The sequence below is a fragment of the Podarcis bocagei genome (assembly GCF_964188305.1).
Source record: "Podarcis bocagei genome assembly, chromosome: 13".
Classification (NCBI taxonomy): Eukaryota; Metazoa; Chordata; class Lepidosauria; order Squamata; family Lacertidae; genus Podarcis; species Podarcis bocagei.
The window spans coordinates 50,575,942-50,592,506 of NC_138138.1; the positions used below are offsets into that span (position 1 = coordinate 50,575,942).

Genomic DNA, 16,565 nt, shown 5'->3' on the forward strand with positions numbered 1-16,565 from the left:
AGATGACAGGCAGAATCCGTGACCAACGAAAAGAGACGGTGGAAGAAGAATGGAAAAAATTTAAAAGCTATCTTAAGGACTACTATAAACTGAATGAATGTTAAAATGTTGTGGTTGCCAGAAGTAATAGGGTACAGGGATACAAGGTTAGACAATAAAAGAGGACTAAGATGACAGAGATTAGAAAGTAACAATTGGGAGTTGCTAGTTCAAATATGGACATTGGGATGCAGAGAGGGGGGGTATGGGGAAGTCCAAGAAAAGAGGTTTATGAAAATATCTTTGAAACTATTCGTGTATGTTTGTCATTTTTTGTGTTTGTTTGTTTTTCTTAAAAATGTTGTAAAACCAATAAAAATTTATTAAAAAAAAAATGAAAAAAAAAAAGGATATGAAAATCTGCCTCCAACAGAACTGCACCACCTGTTCATCGAGGTCAACTGATGCTGGGTCAAGATGATCAACAGGCAGAAGACACTGGTCAGCAAAAGGAATTGTTGTCACTCCACTCACCCTTCTTTTTATAGGACATGCTCTGCAAGGGGGGGGGGAGACACAAAAATCTGTGCTCGGGGAGAGTCTAAACCCTGGTGAGGAAGGATAGGCTAAGAGACAGTGACTAGCCAAAAGCCCTCCCAGTGAACTTCATGGTTATGTGCTAAACACACTTTGCTTCTACAATAATCAAACTTCAACACAATTTTGCAGGGAGAGTAATCCATTCCCCACTTCTTTCCAGAACCCACCCACCACCTCAATCAAGTGATCACATCATGAGATATCTATGAGTCTGCTCACTTTTATTCAGCCTTAGGCCAAACATGGATACATGGAAATTATTTAATCTGGGATAGGCTGAAGAGGTTGTGATGCTGAGGATGGGGTTTGCATCACTTTTCACCCTGGGATTTCTCCTCAGGCCTCGGGGTGGGCTCCACGGTGCCTGCTGTGCGGGTAAACGTACAGGAGTATGAAGTGCCGTTGTTCCAGTCAGAGTAGGGGATTACCACCTGGCTGAGGGCCAAGAGGGAATCCTTGATGCTGCCCTTCAAGACTCGGGGATTCACATGGCGGCCTTCAAGGAGGGCATTCTTCACCCACTGGACAGAAACTTCACTTGCATTGAGCCCAATGACCATGCCGGTGAGGATTGTCTGTGCTCGCTGAAGGCTGCTTTCTTTATGGTTGGCGCGATAGAGGTTCTCATGGAGACCGTTCCCTTTGTCTTTTTAAGTTTTAGGGTGCGGAAAGTATGAGAGAAAGGGAGAGGCAACAGCTATTAAGTTTAGACATACTTGATGGATAACATTTATGACACCATTTAGTGCTGATTATTTTCTGCTGGATTCTCTGACAAACATTTTTAATCTGTAGATAGAGGGTGTAGATCCTTAATGAAAGGTTTAAGGAGCAAAGGAGATTTAACTAAAGTTGTTGTGTGTGTGGACCTGAGTAGGAAGATCTGTGGCACATACATGGGGCTTCCTTGAGCTGGATGAGGACACGGTGGGATAGTGGAGATTCCAGGAATATTTACACAGCTCCTTTCCTCAACATGTATAAAGAAAGTGCCCAGCACAAAAAGCACCCCAGCCATCCCAGAGAAGGTATCGGTGTATAGGCTGGGTTTGAAAAAGGATAGATAAAACCTTCCCATATCCAATGATACCATCTCTGCACAGTTGCTCTTGGAGTAGCTAACTAGGTACGGAGCTCCTTAAATGTGTGGACTTGGCCACCAGGGCAAGGATATAAAAATCTGCCTCCAATAGAAGGGCACCATCTGTTCATCTAGGTCAACTGATTCTGGGTAAACATTATCAACAGGCAGATGAAGGTTAGAAGATCTTTGGCTGGAGGTGGGAATGGTTGTGGGAGACACCTTGACCCCTGCAGGGTACACATTCTTTCCTTTCCTTCTCCCATTGTTACCTTCTGATAAAAACATGCATTTAGTATTGTTCAAGAACGGTGAAAACCTTTCTGCAGAGATAAGAGGAGAATTACTGTTCAGACCTCCACCGCACTGACTGCAGTTTCAAGTTGTGTCTATAGCCAATACTAGCACCGATATCATGGCAACTGGTGGGAAAATCTTATCTCAACAGGCCATAATGGAAAGCAGAAATAAATTTCTAAATTAAGGAGGAAGCAGTCTTGAAATTGTCAGTCCCTGAGAGGATCTTAAGCAAGCAGGAAACAATTATCCCGCTCCCAAACCGTGCTTTTCAAAGGAAAACTAAGTCCCAACTGTGTCGAGAATTTTTACCTTCAGGTTCATTGACTTTTGTTTCAGAGTCAGGGAGTAATACATGACAGACGATGTCTTCCAACGCCGCCAGGATTACTTCTACAACGCTGAGGTGTGCTGTGCTACCAATGCGTGCACTTATGATGCCGGAGGTGTTACCTGATTGACCACCTGCCTGCCACTTAATCATCATGCCTTCAGGGACAGAGCCAGAGGCAATGCACCCCAATATTACACCTAAGGGAACAAAATAGATAGATAGATAGATGATAGATAGATAGATAGATAGATAGATAGATAGATAGATAGATGATAGATAGATAGATAGATAGATAGATAGATAGATAGATAGATAGATAGACAGATGAAATTCCTGGTTTTTTAATGACTTTATATTACTGTTTTTATGGGGGGGTTATATTGCTTTATAGTTTTCATGTTGCTTAGTGCACTGTTGAAGATTTAAGCAGCTTAGAAATGATTTAAAAATCAGCAAATGAATAAATGCCATAGGTTAAAACATCTGCTTTTCATCTCAGTCCTTCCAGTCTTGCTTTTGTCTGCCATCTGTTCTTCTCTACACCCCTGTGATTTTCCTTCTCTCCGACCCTCTTTCCCATGCATATTCTCTTTTCGTGGAATCATAGTGTTACCGGAGAATCCGAGGGCTCCCTTGGGCAGAAATCAAGACACCAACCAGAGCAATTTGGAGCAAATCAGCAGCCTGTAGGCTCGGTCTTTATTGAAGAAAAACTGTCGCGACAGGACTCCCACCGCCCACAAGTTGAAGCAAGATGGAAGCCCAGAACAAAAGAAGACCCCAACTTTTATTAGCTCCTAATCCCCTAAGTTAAAGGTAAAGGGACCCCTGACCATTAGGTCCAGTCGTGACCGACTCTGGGGTTGTGGCGCTCATCTCGCTTTATTGGCCGAGGGAGCCGGCGTTTGTCCGCAGACAGCTTCTGGGTCATGTGGCCAGCATGACTAAGCCGCTTCTGGCAAACCAGAGCAGCACACGGAAACACCGTTTACCTTACCGCTGGAGCGGTACCTATTTATCTACTTGCACTTTGTGCTTTCGAACTGCTAGGTTGGCAGAAGCTGGGACCGAACAACGGGAGCTCACCCCATCGCGGGGATTTGAACCGCCAACCTTCTGATCGGCAAGTCCTAGGCTCTGTGGTTTAACCCACAGCGCCACCCACGTCCAATCCCCTAAGTTACACCCCTAGAAATACATCATATTTACATCATGACTACATTAAAAACAGGAGGGGTCGGGGGAGGGGTTGCACAGGTAATCTGAGTATCCTGACACCTGGCCCCTTCTCTCCCTCCCCATGAGTCATTTTCAGAAAACAAAGTGAAAGGCACAGTTTCCTGCCCCCTGAGGGGAATCCGGTCACGGTCCCTTTGTCATAGTCCGTGTTGAATACACTAGTGTATGCAGTTCATTGTGTCCTTGATAGTCTTCTGTCTGAGCCCATCAAGATGACTATCAAGGTTGCCATGTCAACTGGGAAGGGCTGCAGAGTATGTGCCTGCTCAGTCAAGGGATTATGGCCGACTGGTATCAGGCCACCCTCCTTTGATAGTCCTTGTAATACGAAGCAGAATAAAAGTGGTCCGGTGAAAATCCGATATACGGCTGATTTATACTGAATTTATGAAGAATACTGTCCTCGAAGTTCAAAGCACTTTCGCCTTTCCAGAAGCGGTTTGCAACATTTTGATTAAATCAGTCACGGTCAATTGGACTCAGAAACTTTGTATTTGAGAGCTGTCAAAGATAGAGAAGCAGGCGTCTGCTGCCTGCAGTACCTGCATGGCCGCCACAAGGGGCGCTGTTCAGTAACACTGATTGGCTGAAACGGCAGCCGATTGACCCTGAGTTCAGACAGTTGGTCCACAAATAATAAGGATAGGGCGAGGTAGAGTGTTGCGGTCTACTAAGCGAAAATATACAAAAATAAAGGGGTTCCGTGCGGAGCTGTCAAGCTAGCACTTCCTTATTTACGGAAGGCTTTTAGGGGATGCCCCTCTAGAAGGGACATCTCCGGGCTCGGGGAGGTGGGAGGTGTGTGTGTGTGTGTGTGTGTGTGTGTGTGTGTGTGTGTGTGTGTGTGGTGCTTGTGCATTACGTTGTAATGAAGGGGGGGGTCTCCTGCTACAATAGAATTCTAGAATTGGAAGGGACCCCAGTACTCATCTAGTCCAATCCCCTGTAATGCTTGCTTACTTCTTCATCAAAACTTTTCTAGGCATTACAAATATAGGGCATCCTAAAACATTTAAAATATATACAAATAAGCAGCCATGTAGAATATATAATGATGAGGAATTTCACTGGGATTTCTTCCCGCTAAATAGTGCCATTTAGCACTCCAAGAGATACTATTAACAAAACCTCAGCCCCCCTTGCAGTTAATTCCAGCTTAATCAAATATTTTCATTGTGCCCAAAAAGGGGGAGTAGCATGCTGTCAGGGGCTCAGGGACAGAGGCACAGGGGAGAGAGGAGATGGAGAGCGAAGGGGAAGGATCTGAGGGGAGCATAGGAGAGTATGACAGTGACCCGAGAGATTCCATGGGCAAGGGGGGCCAGCGGCGAATCCCAAAGCGGCAGCTGGAGATCAGGGCCAGCTTCCACACCAGAGCGTAGCGGGGGGAAAGAGGCCCACGTGTCAGGACCAGCGTCTTCTCCAGCAGGGAGAGAAGATGAGTTAGGGCTGACCACGCCTCCGTCGGAGAGTGGGGGAACGGAGGGGAGGTCAGGTCCAACCAGCCCCCCCGAAGGGGGAAGCAGTGACAGGAGCAGTGTAACCGTCAGGAGGAAGGTGGCCGGCTGGGCGTGCGCGCCAAGTTCAAATGTGCAGGCGCGCGGGACAGCAGAAAACCCGGATTGGGAACCAGGTCCTAAAGCCCGCTGGAAGCAGGGGGAAGAGTCAGGAGAATCAGCGTCATAAGAGTCTAGGAAGGACGAGGCCCCAGCTGACAGGCGGACCCAGAGGAGGAAAGAGCAGAGGAAGAGGTGGAGCAAGGCTAGGGTCTTAAAATGGTGTCTGGGGGGAGGAGACTCAGACGGAGCTTGAACGGTCTAGGGTTTCAGACGTAGGGCTGCGCGCCGCGGCTGTTAAACCGAAACTGAACTTCAATAAAGACTTTTGTATATAAAGAGGAACTGGAGTTGGTCCTTTGTGAGCACCTGAGGCAGCTCTGACACATGCGTTTGCGTAGCAGGTTGTAAAATGGACATTAGAAAAGGATATGATCTACAGTGTCCGGCACGTTCAAAGAACATCCACAATGTCTATCATTTCTGGGGATGTTTAAAAATCTGCCCTTGACAAAAGCTGAAGGGAAAACATTCAATCGGGCTAAGATAAAGGTCCCGAGTTGGACAGAATTTATTATTTTTGAGATATATGACCCTGTTATCTCGGGGGAGCAATTTTTTTTTTACACCTGACTTGTTGTTTCCCCCCCCCCCCCCATGTACCTTAATCTGTTTTGACTATTGCAATAAATATATTGCTCACTCGAATTATACAAGGGTTCCAAGTCAATACCAATTGATCTGATTTTCCTATGTAAGACTTGGAACTTCTGGATTTATCAGAGTCCATAAGTCCATCAGAGAGTAGACTCAAATGCTGGCAACAAAATGGAAATGCAACCAGTATTTTATAGTGCTAGCCCAACCCCATTATTCCATCGTGTGTATTCCTAGTTCTGCACACATTGTCTCATACATGATTGAACTTGGGAACCCCAGGAGACGTCTCAAGATGGATGTGAGGGTGATCCGACTGAGACATCTGTCACCCCATTGATCGCCAGGGCTGATCTGGCTGACCTGGCTGGCTAAGCAGGTGTCCCCCTGTTTCATGTGTGTCCCTCCCTAAGCTGCACGCTCGGTGGAAGAGGAAGACCACCCCAGATAGGAGTGTACTGGTTCTTCGGTCAAGGCTTGATGATAGCTGCGCTCCCTGTATAGATAGAACCTCCCTGATAGAACCTCCCCCTGAAATGTAGGAATCTCAGCTAAATAATTTCAGCTGCATAGTTTGTGAGAGCCCTGCCTTCTTTGCCCCTATCAGAAGAATGTCTCTTCTGTCCCCTAAACCTACAAAGGTCTCAGCACACAGAAACAGGCACTTACAAATGTTAATAAAAGGGTATTTGTTTTGGAACCATGGGATCCGTCCCTTTGGAATGACTATCCCGTTTACTGCTGGCAAATAAGCAGAAAAGTTGGAGGAAGAGAATCCACGGGTTGTTATTGTTCTGTTTCTAAGGGTGGTTCCAGATGCCCAGATTTCAGGTAAATGCATGAGAAGGCTGCAAAGAGGAAGGAAAGAGAAGCAAACTCACCTGGAGCAGCCTGAGAAGAAGTCAGTGGCAGGCTGGCCCCACAAAGGAGTCCCACAAATGGTAAGAAGATCTTGGCCCACATTTTCGGATTCAGTGTGAATGGCATGTGGGCTACCAGGCCTGCTTATATAGCATCCTGGGAGACTTTGGTGAGATATGTTTCCCATCAGTAGCTCCACCCAGACAATCCAAGAAGAGGCTATTCTGTGAGGATCTCAGAAAGTCCTTCCAGAAATTTGAGTGTAATTGGGATTATTTAATTGTTATTATTTAATTTGTATACTACTCTTCATTAGCAGATCACAGGCAGTTCAGAACATCAAAGTACAACATGAGAACACAAAATATATAATCTTCCCTTATTTCTTTAGAGGACAAGATGCAGAAATAGCAAAATGGAGAAGGAACATTGTGAACTCAATTCTTTGCTGCCTTGTGATGAGGGAGCACTGACTGGCTAATGTTTGTCTGAGCCCCTTATTCTTGTACAACATCCCTATATGTGGAACAACACTATTACCAGTGCTACGTAAGGTACACTTTGGGCCATATCAGCACCATGCTTTAAGCAACTGATGTATTCAGCATGGCAGGGTTATTCCGAAGGACGTGCCTCCTTTCTTTATTTTTCACACCAGCTTCACAGCAGCAAGACGTCCCCAAACTTTATCCCAACTCGTTGATCATATTATGTGAAACTACATGAGGCTTTCCCAGAATCTACCTGCATTCTGCTTTCTGGTCAGGAAATATTGCTCCTCTCAATGACACATGTTCCCCAAGGAGTAGAGGAGCCCTTGTCTTGTAACATTCACATTCATCAGTAGTGGTAGAAAAACTGCTTTAAAAATGAATCTGTAAGCCTCCTCAATAACTCCAACTCCTCTCTCTTTTATATCCAGGTTACAATCCCTGGAAAGGTTTAAATGTCATGGTTTCTCCCCGGAGAATCATGGAGGCTTGCAGTTTGGCAGGAGTGCTGAATATTATCTGTTAGATTCTCTGACATTTCAAATCTCTACAGAAGACCGGGGGTCATTGTGCGTGTGGCCCCAAGTAGGAAAATCTGTGGCCCGTTAGGCTTACTAGAGCTGGATGAGGACACAGTCAGATAGCGGAGGTTCTAGAAAAAATTATTGAGGGCAGAAGGTGTTGCGGGCTTTAATGTCTCAGTGGCTGCCCTGGCAGGTGGGCTGCTGGTGCCCTTCCAGCAGCAAAGCATCCCCTCTCACCCAAGCAGGCCTCTTATCCTGCCAGCTCCTCAGGTGTCAAGGGGAACTCTTAGATGGCTACCTGACCATCTGCGTTCTGGCTGCTTGGGGACAGTGACCAAGCATGAGGATCTGCAACAGCCACCCACTCGGAGGAAGGGGCAAGCGTCCATTTCCCAACATTATATGGAAGACAACCAGCATCCCAGCCTTTCCAGAGAAGGTATTGGCATGTTTAGGCTGCTGCACAGGCTAGGTTTGAAAACCAAAGAGAGCTAAAAACATCCCCCTTGTGGGGATGTTTAGAATACAGTGGTGCTTCAGGTTACATACGCTTCAGACTCCGCTAAGCCAGAAATATTACCTCAGGTTAAGAACTTTGCTTCAGGATGAGAACAGAAATCGTGCAGCCGTGGCGCAGCAGCAGCAGGAGGCCCCATTAGCTAAAGTGGTGCTAATAGTTTCAGGTTAAGTACGGACCTCCAGAACAAATTAAGCACTTAACCCAAGGTACCACTGTAATAGGCAAGGAAATATTTGTTAAGTAGTATCCTTCCTTCACTCACGCTAGTGAATGATGTAGCAGAGCAAATCCCCTCTATATTCGCGGAAGCTAGTTGGTAGATGTTCTGTACTTAGTTGATTAGGATCCAAAATGCAGCAGTCTGATTGGTCCTAGAACAATAGGATCCAGAATGCAGTAGTCTGATTGATCCACAGGAGACACCCAACCCAGCTCCAGGTGGAAGTGAATCCGCAATCTGATTGGCCTATAACATGGGGCAAATTAGCCAATAACATGGGGCAAATTGTGTAAATAATATATATAAAGCAGACGTTTGGGGGGAACTTCCTTTCCTCGCTACTATGAGCTGAATAGTCCCTCTTAAATCTCCCTCTGAAAATACAATAAAGACACACAAGTCTGTCTTTAAAAGTATAACAATAAGTTTACTCACAAGTTGTTCACAGTACACATCCTAGAAGGCAGGCTTTAAGCTTCAGGTTGCAAACATAGAACGTGGATTACATCCTTTGTGAGGATGGGCCCAAATGGTTGCGAGAATGAACTGAGAGTTAGCTGAGACAAGATGACTGCGTGACTTGCCCTTTTATAGAATCATGCCCATCAGCTGAGTCACTTACAGGGGGAACAGGAAGTTAAACACCCGCCTGACAGTGTCCACTCTAGGAAGCAAAGCATGTTGTAATTTACTGTACTGATGTATTACATCCCGCACCATATCCCATAACCTCTGCACAGTTAGCTAGGTAGCTCCTTAAATGTGTGGAATGGGCCACCAAGGCAAGGATATAAAGATCTGCCTCCAATAGAAGGGCACCACCTGTTCATCTAAGTCTCCCTAGGCTGGGTTAACATTGCGTGACCAGGTGGCGACCTTCCCAGGGACAACCAGAAAGGAATAATGACTCATGACAATGTGTTATGGGATGGAAATTTGGCCACAACTTTATTAACCTTTCAAATATAGGAAGACCTTGGCTTAGGCATTGGGCGTCAGTGGCGTAGCGTGGGGGGTGCAGGGGGGGCCGGCCGCACTGGGCGCAACATCTGGGGGTTAGGGTTAGGGGGCACAAATCCACGGGTTAGGGGGCACAAATTACTTGCCTTGCCCCGGGTGCTGACAACCCACGCTACGCCACTGTTGGGCGTGTATCCCTCCCAGCCCCCCAGCTGGGGGAACTAGGCGCGATAGAGGTTGTCTTTTTGCAATCCTTAAGTGTGTTATTTTTATATATAAAGCAGCTTAGAAATGATTTTATAATCATTAAATGAAGAAATGCCTTGGATTAAAACCTCTGCTTTCCATCTCAGTCCTTCACTTCTTGCTTTTGTCTGCCATCCGTTCATCTCTACACCCCTGTGATTTTCCTTCTCTCTGACCCTCTTTCCCATGCATATTTTCTTTTCCTTGAATCATGGAAAAGGGTCCCAAGGGTCATCTAGTCCAACCCCTGCAAAGCAGGAATCTCAGCTAGCTATGTGGCTCCTTAATGTGTGGACTGGACCACCAGGGCAAGGATATGAAAATCTGCCTCCAACAGAACTGCACCACCTGTTCATCTAGGTCAACTGATGCTGGGTAAACATGATCAACAGGCAGAAGACCCTGGTCAGCAAAATGAATTGTTGTCACTTCACTCACCTTTCTTTTTATAGGACATGCTCTGCAAGGGGGGGGGAGACACAAAAATCTGTGCTCGGGGAGAGTCTAAACCCTGGTGAGGAAGGATAGGCTAAGAGACAGTGACTAGCCAAAAGCTCCCCCAGTGAACTTCATGGTTATGTGCTAAACACACTTTGCTTCTACAATAAATAATAATAATAATAATAATAATAATAATAATAATAATAATAATAATAATAATATATCTTTATTGTCATTGCCCCCTTCGGGGACAACGAAATTACTTGACTGCTCCATAAAAACACTAATTAAACAATACAGTATAATACAGCAAGGGAGATTAGATGACTTTCAAAGTCCGGGCTTCCCATTCAGGGCCGAGATCGCTCTGGAGAAGAAGCTGTTCTTAAGACGGCTCATTCTTGTCTTCATCGTCCTGTATCTCCGTCCCGACGGCAAGAGCTCGAAGAGACAGTGACCAGGATGCGATGGATCTTTTACTATGTCCAGTGCCTTCCTATGGCACCTTGTGGCATAAATCTGCTCTAAGGTGGAGAGTGGGCAGCCAACAATGCTCTCTGCTGCCTTAACAACCCTGCACAACCCCATCCTGTCCTGGGTAGTACAGCTTCCGTACCACACACATAAGCCATAAGTGAGCACGCTCTCAATGGCACAGTGATAGAAGGCAAGCAGCAGTTTCTGCGGAAGATGGTTTTTCCTTAGTATTCTCAAAAGGTACAGTCTCTGCTGCGCCTTCTTCACAAGCCCCCTTGTGTTGACACTCCAGGACAGATCCTCTTGTAATTCAATGCCCAAAAATCTGAACGTTGTTACCCTCTCCACACAGACCCCATCAATCAAATGTGCCTGGACGTTGCTCTTCTGTCTCCTGAAGTCCACCACAAGCTCCTATGTCTTCCTTGTATTTATGAGCAAGTTGTTAGCTCTGCACCACTCTGTCAGCCGCTCCACCTCATCTCTATAATCCGTTTCACCCTCCCTTTCATGGATGAGCCCAATCACGGTTGTGTCATCTGCAAATTTAACAACCCTATTACTAGGGTGAGTAGCAACACAATCGTACGTGTAGAGAATATAAAGGAGTGGACTGAGTACGCATCCCTGTGGTGTTCCTGTGTTAGTCTTAAGCATATTAGAGGTATAAGGGCCCAACCGAACCCTCTGGGGGCGGTCTGACAAAAAGTCCAATATCCACTCACAAAGTGATAACGGAAGCCCCAGATCTTCCAATTTAGACATCAGACGTTGTGGTAGAATGGTATTAAATGCCGAGCTGAAATCTAAAAAAAGCAGTCTGGCATAACCCCCCCCCCAGCTGCTCCAAATGTGCAAGGACGGCATGGAGGGCAATCGCCACAGCGTGCTCTGTCGATCTTTTCGTTTTATAAGCAAATTGGAATGTGTCCAGTCCCTCTGGTAGGCAGGCAATGACATAATTTCGTACCAGCTTTTCAAAGCACTTCATGATTATAGGTGTGAGTGTTACTGGACAAAAATCATTCAGATCTTCCGGGTTAGATTTTTTTGCTATTGGAACGATAATAGAGGACTTTAGGCAGGATGGAACAATAGCCTGGGCTAGGGATCGATTTAAAATCCCAGTGAAAACTCCTGCTAGTTGATCTGCACAGTCTCTCAATACCCTTCCAGCTACCCCATCCGGCCCTGTGGCCTTCCTTGGGTTGATTCCCTTCAACACCTTCTTCATCTCTTCTTTCATCTCAAACTTCAACACGATTTGGCAGGGAGATTAATCCATTCCCCACTTCTTTCCAGAACCCACCCACCACCTCAATCAAGTGATCACATCAGGAGAGTGAGTTTGCTCACTTTTATTCAGCCTTAGGCCAAACATGGATACATGGAAATTATTTAATCCAGGATAGGCTGAAGAGGTTGTGATGCTGAGGATGGGGTGTGCATCATTTTTCACCCTGGGATTTCTCCTCAGGCCTCTGGGCGGGCCCCACAGTGCCTGCTGTGTGGGTAAACGTACAGGAGTATGAAGTGCCGTTGTTCCAGTCAGAGTAGGGGACAACCACCTGGCTGAAGGCCAAGAGGGAATCCTTGATGCTGCCCTTCAAGACTCCAGGATTCACATGGTGCCCTTCAAGGAGGGCATTCTTCACCCACTGGACAGAAACTTCACTTGCATTGAGCCCTATGACCATGCCGGTGAGGATTGTCTGTGCTCGCTGAAGGCTGCTTTCTTTATGGTTGGCGCGATAGAGGTTCTCATGGAGACCGTTCCCTTTGTCTTTTTAAGTTTTGGGGTGGGGATAGTATGAGAGAAAGGGAGAGGCAACAGCTATTAATTTTAGACATAATTGATGGACAACATTTATGACACCATTTAGTGCTGATTATTTTCTGCTGGGTTCTCTGACAAACATTTTTAATCTGTAGATAGAGGGTGTAGATCCTTAATGAAAGCTTTAAGGAGCAAAGGGGATTTAACTGAAGTTCTTGTGTGTGTGGACCTGAGAAGGAAGATCTGTGGCACATACATGGGGCTTCCTTGAGCTGGATGAGGACACGGTGGGATAGTGGAGATTCCAGGAATATTTACACAGCTCCTTTCCCCAACATATATAAAGAAAGCGCCCAGCACAAAAAGCATCCCAGCCTTCCCAGAGAAGGTATTGGTGTATAGGCTGGGTTTGAAAACCAAGGATAGATAAAAACTTCCCATATCCAATGATACCATCTCTGCACAGTTGCTCCTGGAGCAGCTAACTAGGTACAGAGCTCCTTAAATGTGTGTACTTTGCCACCAGGGCAAGGATATAAAAATCTGCCTTCAATAGAAGGGCACCATCTGTTCATCTAGGTCACCCTATGCTGGGTAAACATGATCAACAGGCAGATGAAAGTTAGAAGATCCTTGGCTGGAGGTGGGAATGGTTTTTAATGGGGGTGGAAATTATTGTGGGAGACACCTTGACCCCTGCAGGGTACACATTCTTTCCTTTCCTTCTCCCATTGTTACCTTGTGATAAAAACAGGCATTTAGTATTGTTCAAGAACAGTAAAAACCTTTCTGCAGAGATAAGAGAATTACTGTTCAGACCTCCACCGGACTGACTGCAGTTTCAAGTTGTGTCTTTAGTCAGTACAAGCACTGATATCATGGCAACTGGTGGGGAAAGTCTTATCTCAACAGGCCATAATGGAAAGCAGAAATAAATTTCTGAATTAAGGAGGAAACAGTCTTGAAATGGTCAGTCCCTGAGAGAATCTTAAGCAATCTGGAAACAATCATCCCGCTCCCAAACCATCCTTTTCAAAGGAAAACTAAGTCCCAACTGTGTCGAGAGTTTTTACCTTCAGGTTCACTGACTTTTGTTTGGGACCCAGGGAAGAAATGTTGACAGACGATGTGGTTCGCCAGTTTAAGGGCTACTATTACACTGCTGATGTATCCATTGCTACCAATGCTTGCACTTATGATGCCGGAGGTGTTACCTGATTGGCCACCTGCCCGCCACGTAGTCATCATGCCTTTGGGGACAGAGCCAGAGGCAGTGCACATCAACATTACACCTAAGAGAACAAAATAGATAGACAGACAGACAGAAAGACAGAGAGATGAAATTCCTGGTTTTTTAATGACTTTATATTACTGTTTTTATGGGTTGGGTTTATATTGCTTTACAGTTTTTATGTTGCTCAGTGCGCTGTTTAAGATTTAAGCAGCTTAGAAATGATTTAAAAATCAGCAAATGAATAAGTGCCATAGGTTAAAACCTCTGCTTTCCATCTCAGTCCTTCCTGTCTTGCTTTTGTCTGCTTTTGTCTGTTCTTCTCTACACCCCTGTGATTTTCCTTCTCGCTGACCCTCTTTCCCATGCATATTCTCATTTTGTGGAATCATAGAATTCTAGAACTGGAAGGGAGCACAACCCCCTGTAATGCTTACTTACTTACTTACTTCATCCAAATTTTTCTAGGCATTACATATTTAGGGCATCCTAAAACATCCTAAAACATTTAAAATATATACAAATAAACAGCCATGTAAAATTTGTAATGATGAGGAATTTCATTGCGATTTCTTCCTGCTAAATAGTGCCATTTAGCACTTCAATAGATACTATTCACAAAACCTCAGCCCCCCTTGCAGTTAATTCCGGGTTAATCTGATATTGTGGTTCGAGGACCCGATCCCCGCGTAGTGGAATGAAAACACGAGGACACGTAATATAAGGTTAATGGGCAAGAAAAGGCCACAACTTTATTGATTACAGCAAATGAAAAGGTATTGGCTTAGGCATTGGATTACGTCAGCTGACTCCACCGCCTCAGAGAGGGGTGAGTCTAAAACAGGGGGGTTTATTCACCAGTAGGTGGAGCCTAATCCAACTATAAGCTCTCCCCTGATGTCACCGAGGGTCGTGCCATGGCCTCCCGCGACGAAAAGTGAGGCCGGAAGGCTGGTGCCGCAGCAATTTGGGCTGCTAAACACGCCCCCTCGCAGGCACCTGGTTGTGTGCCTGCCCGTGGGCATAGGCCAGCCAGGTGAGTGGGAGGCAGGGGGCTAACGCCCCCTGCTTGAGGTGGAGTCCGGCTCCCGACCACAACCACTCCCCTCTCTTGCAGGAGGAGAGTCTTTATCATTGTGCCGTGATGTTAGACTACCCAAAAAAGGGGGGGAGTTACATGCGTTTGTGTAGCAGGTTGTAAAATGGACTGTAGAAAAGGATATGTTCTACAGTGTCTGGCACCTTCAAAGAACATCCACAATGTCTATCACTAATGGGGATGTTTAAAAATCTGCCCTTGACAAAAGCTGAAGGAAAAACATTCAGTCGGGCTAAGATAAAGGTCCTGCTTTGGACAGAAATTATTAATTTTGAGATATGTGACCCTGTTATCTTGGGGGAGCAATTTTATTTACAGCTGAATTAATGTTGTTTCCCCCCAATGTACCTTAATCTGTTTTGACTATTGCAATAAATATAATGCTCACTCAAATTATACAAGGGTTTCAAGATCTGATTTGAATACCAATAGATCTGATTTTCCTATGTAAGAGTTGGAACTTCTGGATTTATCAGAGTCCGTAAGTAGGTCAGAGAGTAGACTCAAAAGCTGGCAACAAAATGGAAATGCAACCAGTATTTTATAGTGCTAGCCCACACCCAATATTCCACCGTGTGTATTCCTAGTTCTGCATACATTGTCTCATTCATGATTGAACTTGGGAGCCCCAGGAGACGTCTCAAGACGGATGTGAGGGTGATCCGACTGAGACATCTGTCACCCCATTGATCGCCAGGGCTCATCTGACTGACCTGGCTGGCTAGGCAGGTGTCCCCGTTTCATGTGTGTCCCTCCCTAAGCTGCACGCTCGGTGGAAAAAGACGACCATCCCAGGCAGAAGGGGTGTACCGTTCTTCGGTCAAGGCTTGATGATAGCTGCGCTCCCTGTATAGATAGAACCTCCCTGATATCACCTCCCCCTGAAATGTAGGAATCTCAGCTAAATAATTTCAGCTACACAGTTTGTGAGAGCCCTGCCTTCGTTGCCCCTATCAGAAGAATGTCTCTTCTGTCCCCTAAACCTACAAAGGTCTCAGCACACAGAAACAGGCACTTACAAATGTTAATAAAAGGGTATTTGTTTTGGAACCATGGGATCTGTCCCTTTGGAATGACTATCCCGTTTACTGCTGGCAAATAAGAAGACAAGTTGGAGGAAGAGAATCCAAGGGTTGTTATTGCTCTGTTTCTAAGGGTGGTTCCAGATGCCCAGATTTCAGGTACATGCATGAGAAGGCTGCAAAGAGGAAGGAAAGAGAAGCAAACTCACCTGGAGCAGCCTGAGAAGAAGTCAGTGGCAGGCTGGCCCCGCAAAGGAGTCCCACAAATGGTAAGAAGATCTTGGCCCACATTTTAGGATTCAGTGTGAATGGCATGGGGGCCACCAGGCCTGCTTATATAGCATCCTGGGAGACTACGGTGAGATATGTTTCCCATCAGTAGCTCCTCCCAGACAATCCAACAAGATGCTATTCTGTGAGGTTCTCAGAAAGTCCTTCCAGAAACTTGAGTGTAATTGGGATTTGTGGGAAATCCTAATAGCTAAGGGGAGTTTCGCCTACTATTATTATTTAATCTGTATACCACCCTTCATTAGCAGATCACAGGCAGTTCAGAACATCAAAGTACAATATGAGAACACAAAATATATAATCTTCTTCCCTGATCTTCTTTAGAGGACAAGATGCAGAATTCGCAAAATGGAGAAGGAAGATTGTGACCTTAGTTCTCTGCTGCCTTTTGATGAGGGAGCACCGATTGGCTAATGTTTGTCTGAGCCCCTTATTCATGTACAACACCCCTATATGTGGAACTGGCACATTTACCAGTGCTACCAGCCGACACCACCACTTTCTTGTTTAACGTTCAAGGATTTTGAAAGGAGACTGGTTTCTTTGGGCCTGTCTTCTTACTTAATACCAGTGCAGCAGAAGACTCAACAGGCTCTGTTCTGCCCTGGCAGGTGGGCAGCCAATGGCCTTTCAGCAGCAAGGCATCCCCTCTCAGCTGAGCA

General features: G+C 45.7%; 1 protein-coding gene across 5 annotated transcripts; it reads right to left on the reverse strand.

Moving 5' to 3' along the window:
- Positions 1 to 785: 785 nt before the first annotated feature.
- Positions 786 to 16,329, reverse strand: LOC308572214 (uncharacterized protein; the record flags this gene model as incomplete). Of its 5 annotated transcripts, XM_081168192.1 has the most annotated exons (4): positions 15,822 to 15,942; positions 13,475 to 13,552; positions 2,270 to 2,488; positions 786 to 1,225 (listed from the first exon to the last, which is right to left on the reverse strand). In XM_081168192.1, exons 1-4 carry the CDS (start codon positions 15,925 to 15,927, stop codon positions 891 to 893), a joined length of 738 nt encoding a protein of 245 aa, XP_081024318.1. In that variant the 5' UTR covers positions 15,928 to 15,942. The 5 variants fall into 5 exon arrangements, 4 of the variants coding, with proteins under 4 accessions (XP_081024318.1, XP_081024320.1, XP_081024321.1 ...); XR_014001643.1 differs by lacking the exons at positions 13,475 to 13,552; positions 15,822 to 15,942 and adding an exon at positions 6,625 to 6,700; XM_081168194.1 differs by lacking the exon at positions 13,475 to 13,552.
- Between the last annotated feature and the right edge of the window lie 236 nt (positions 16,330 to 16,565).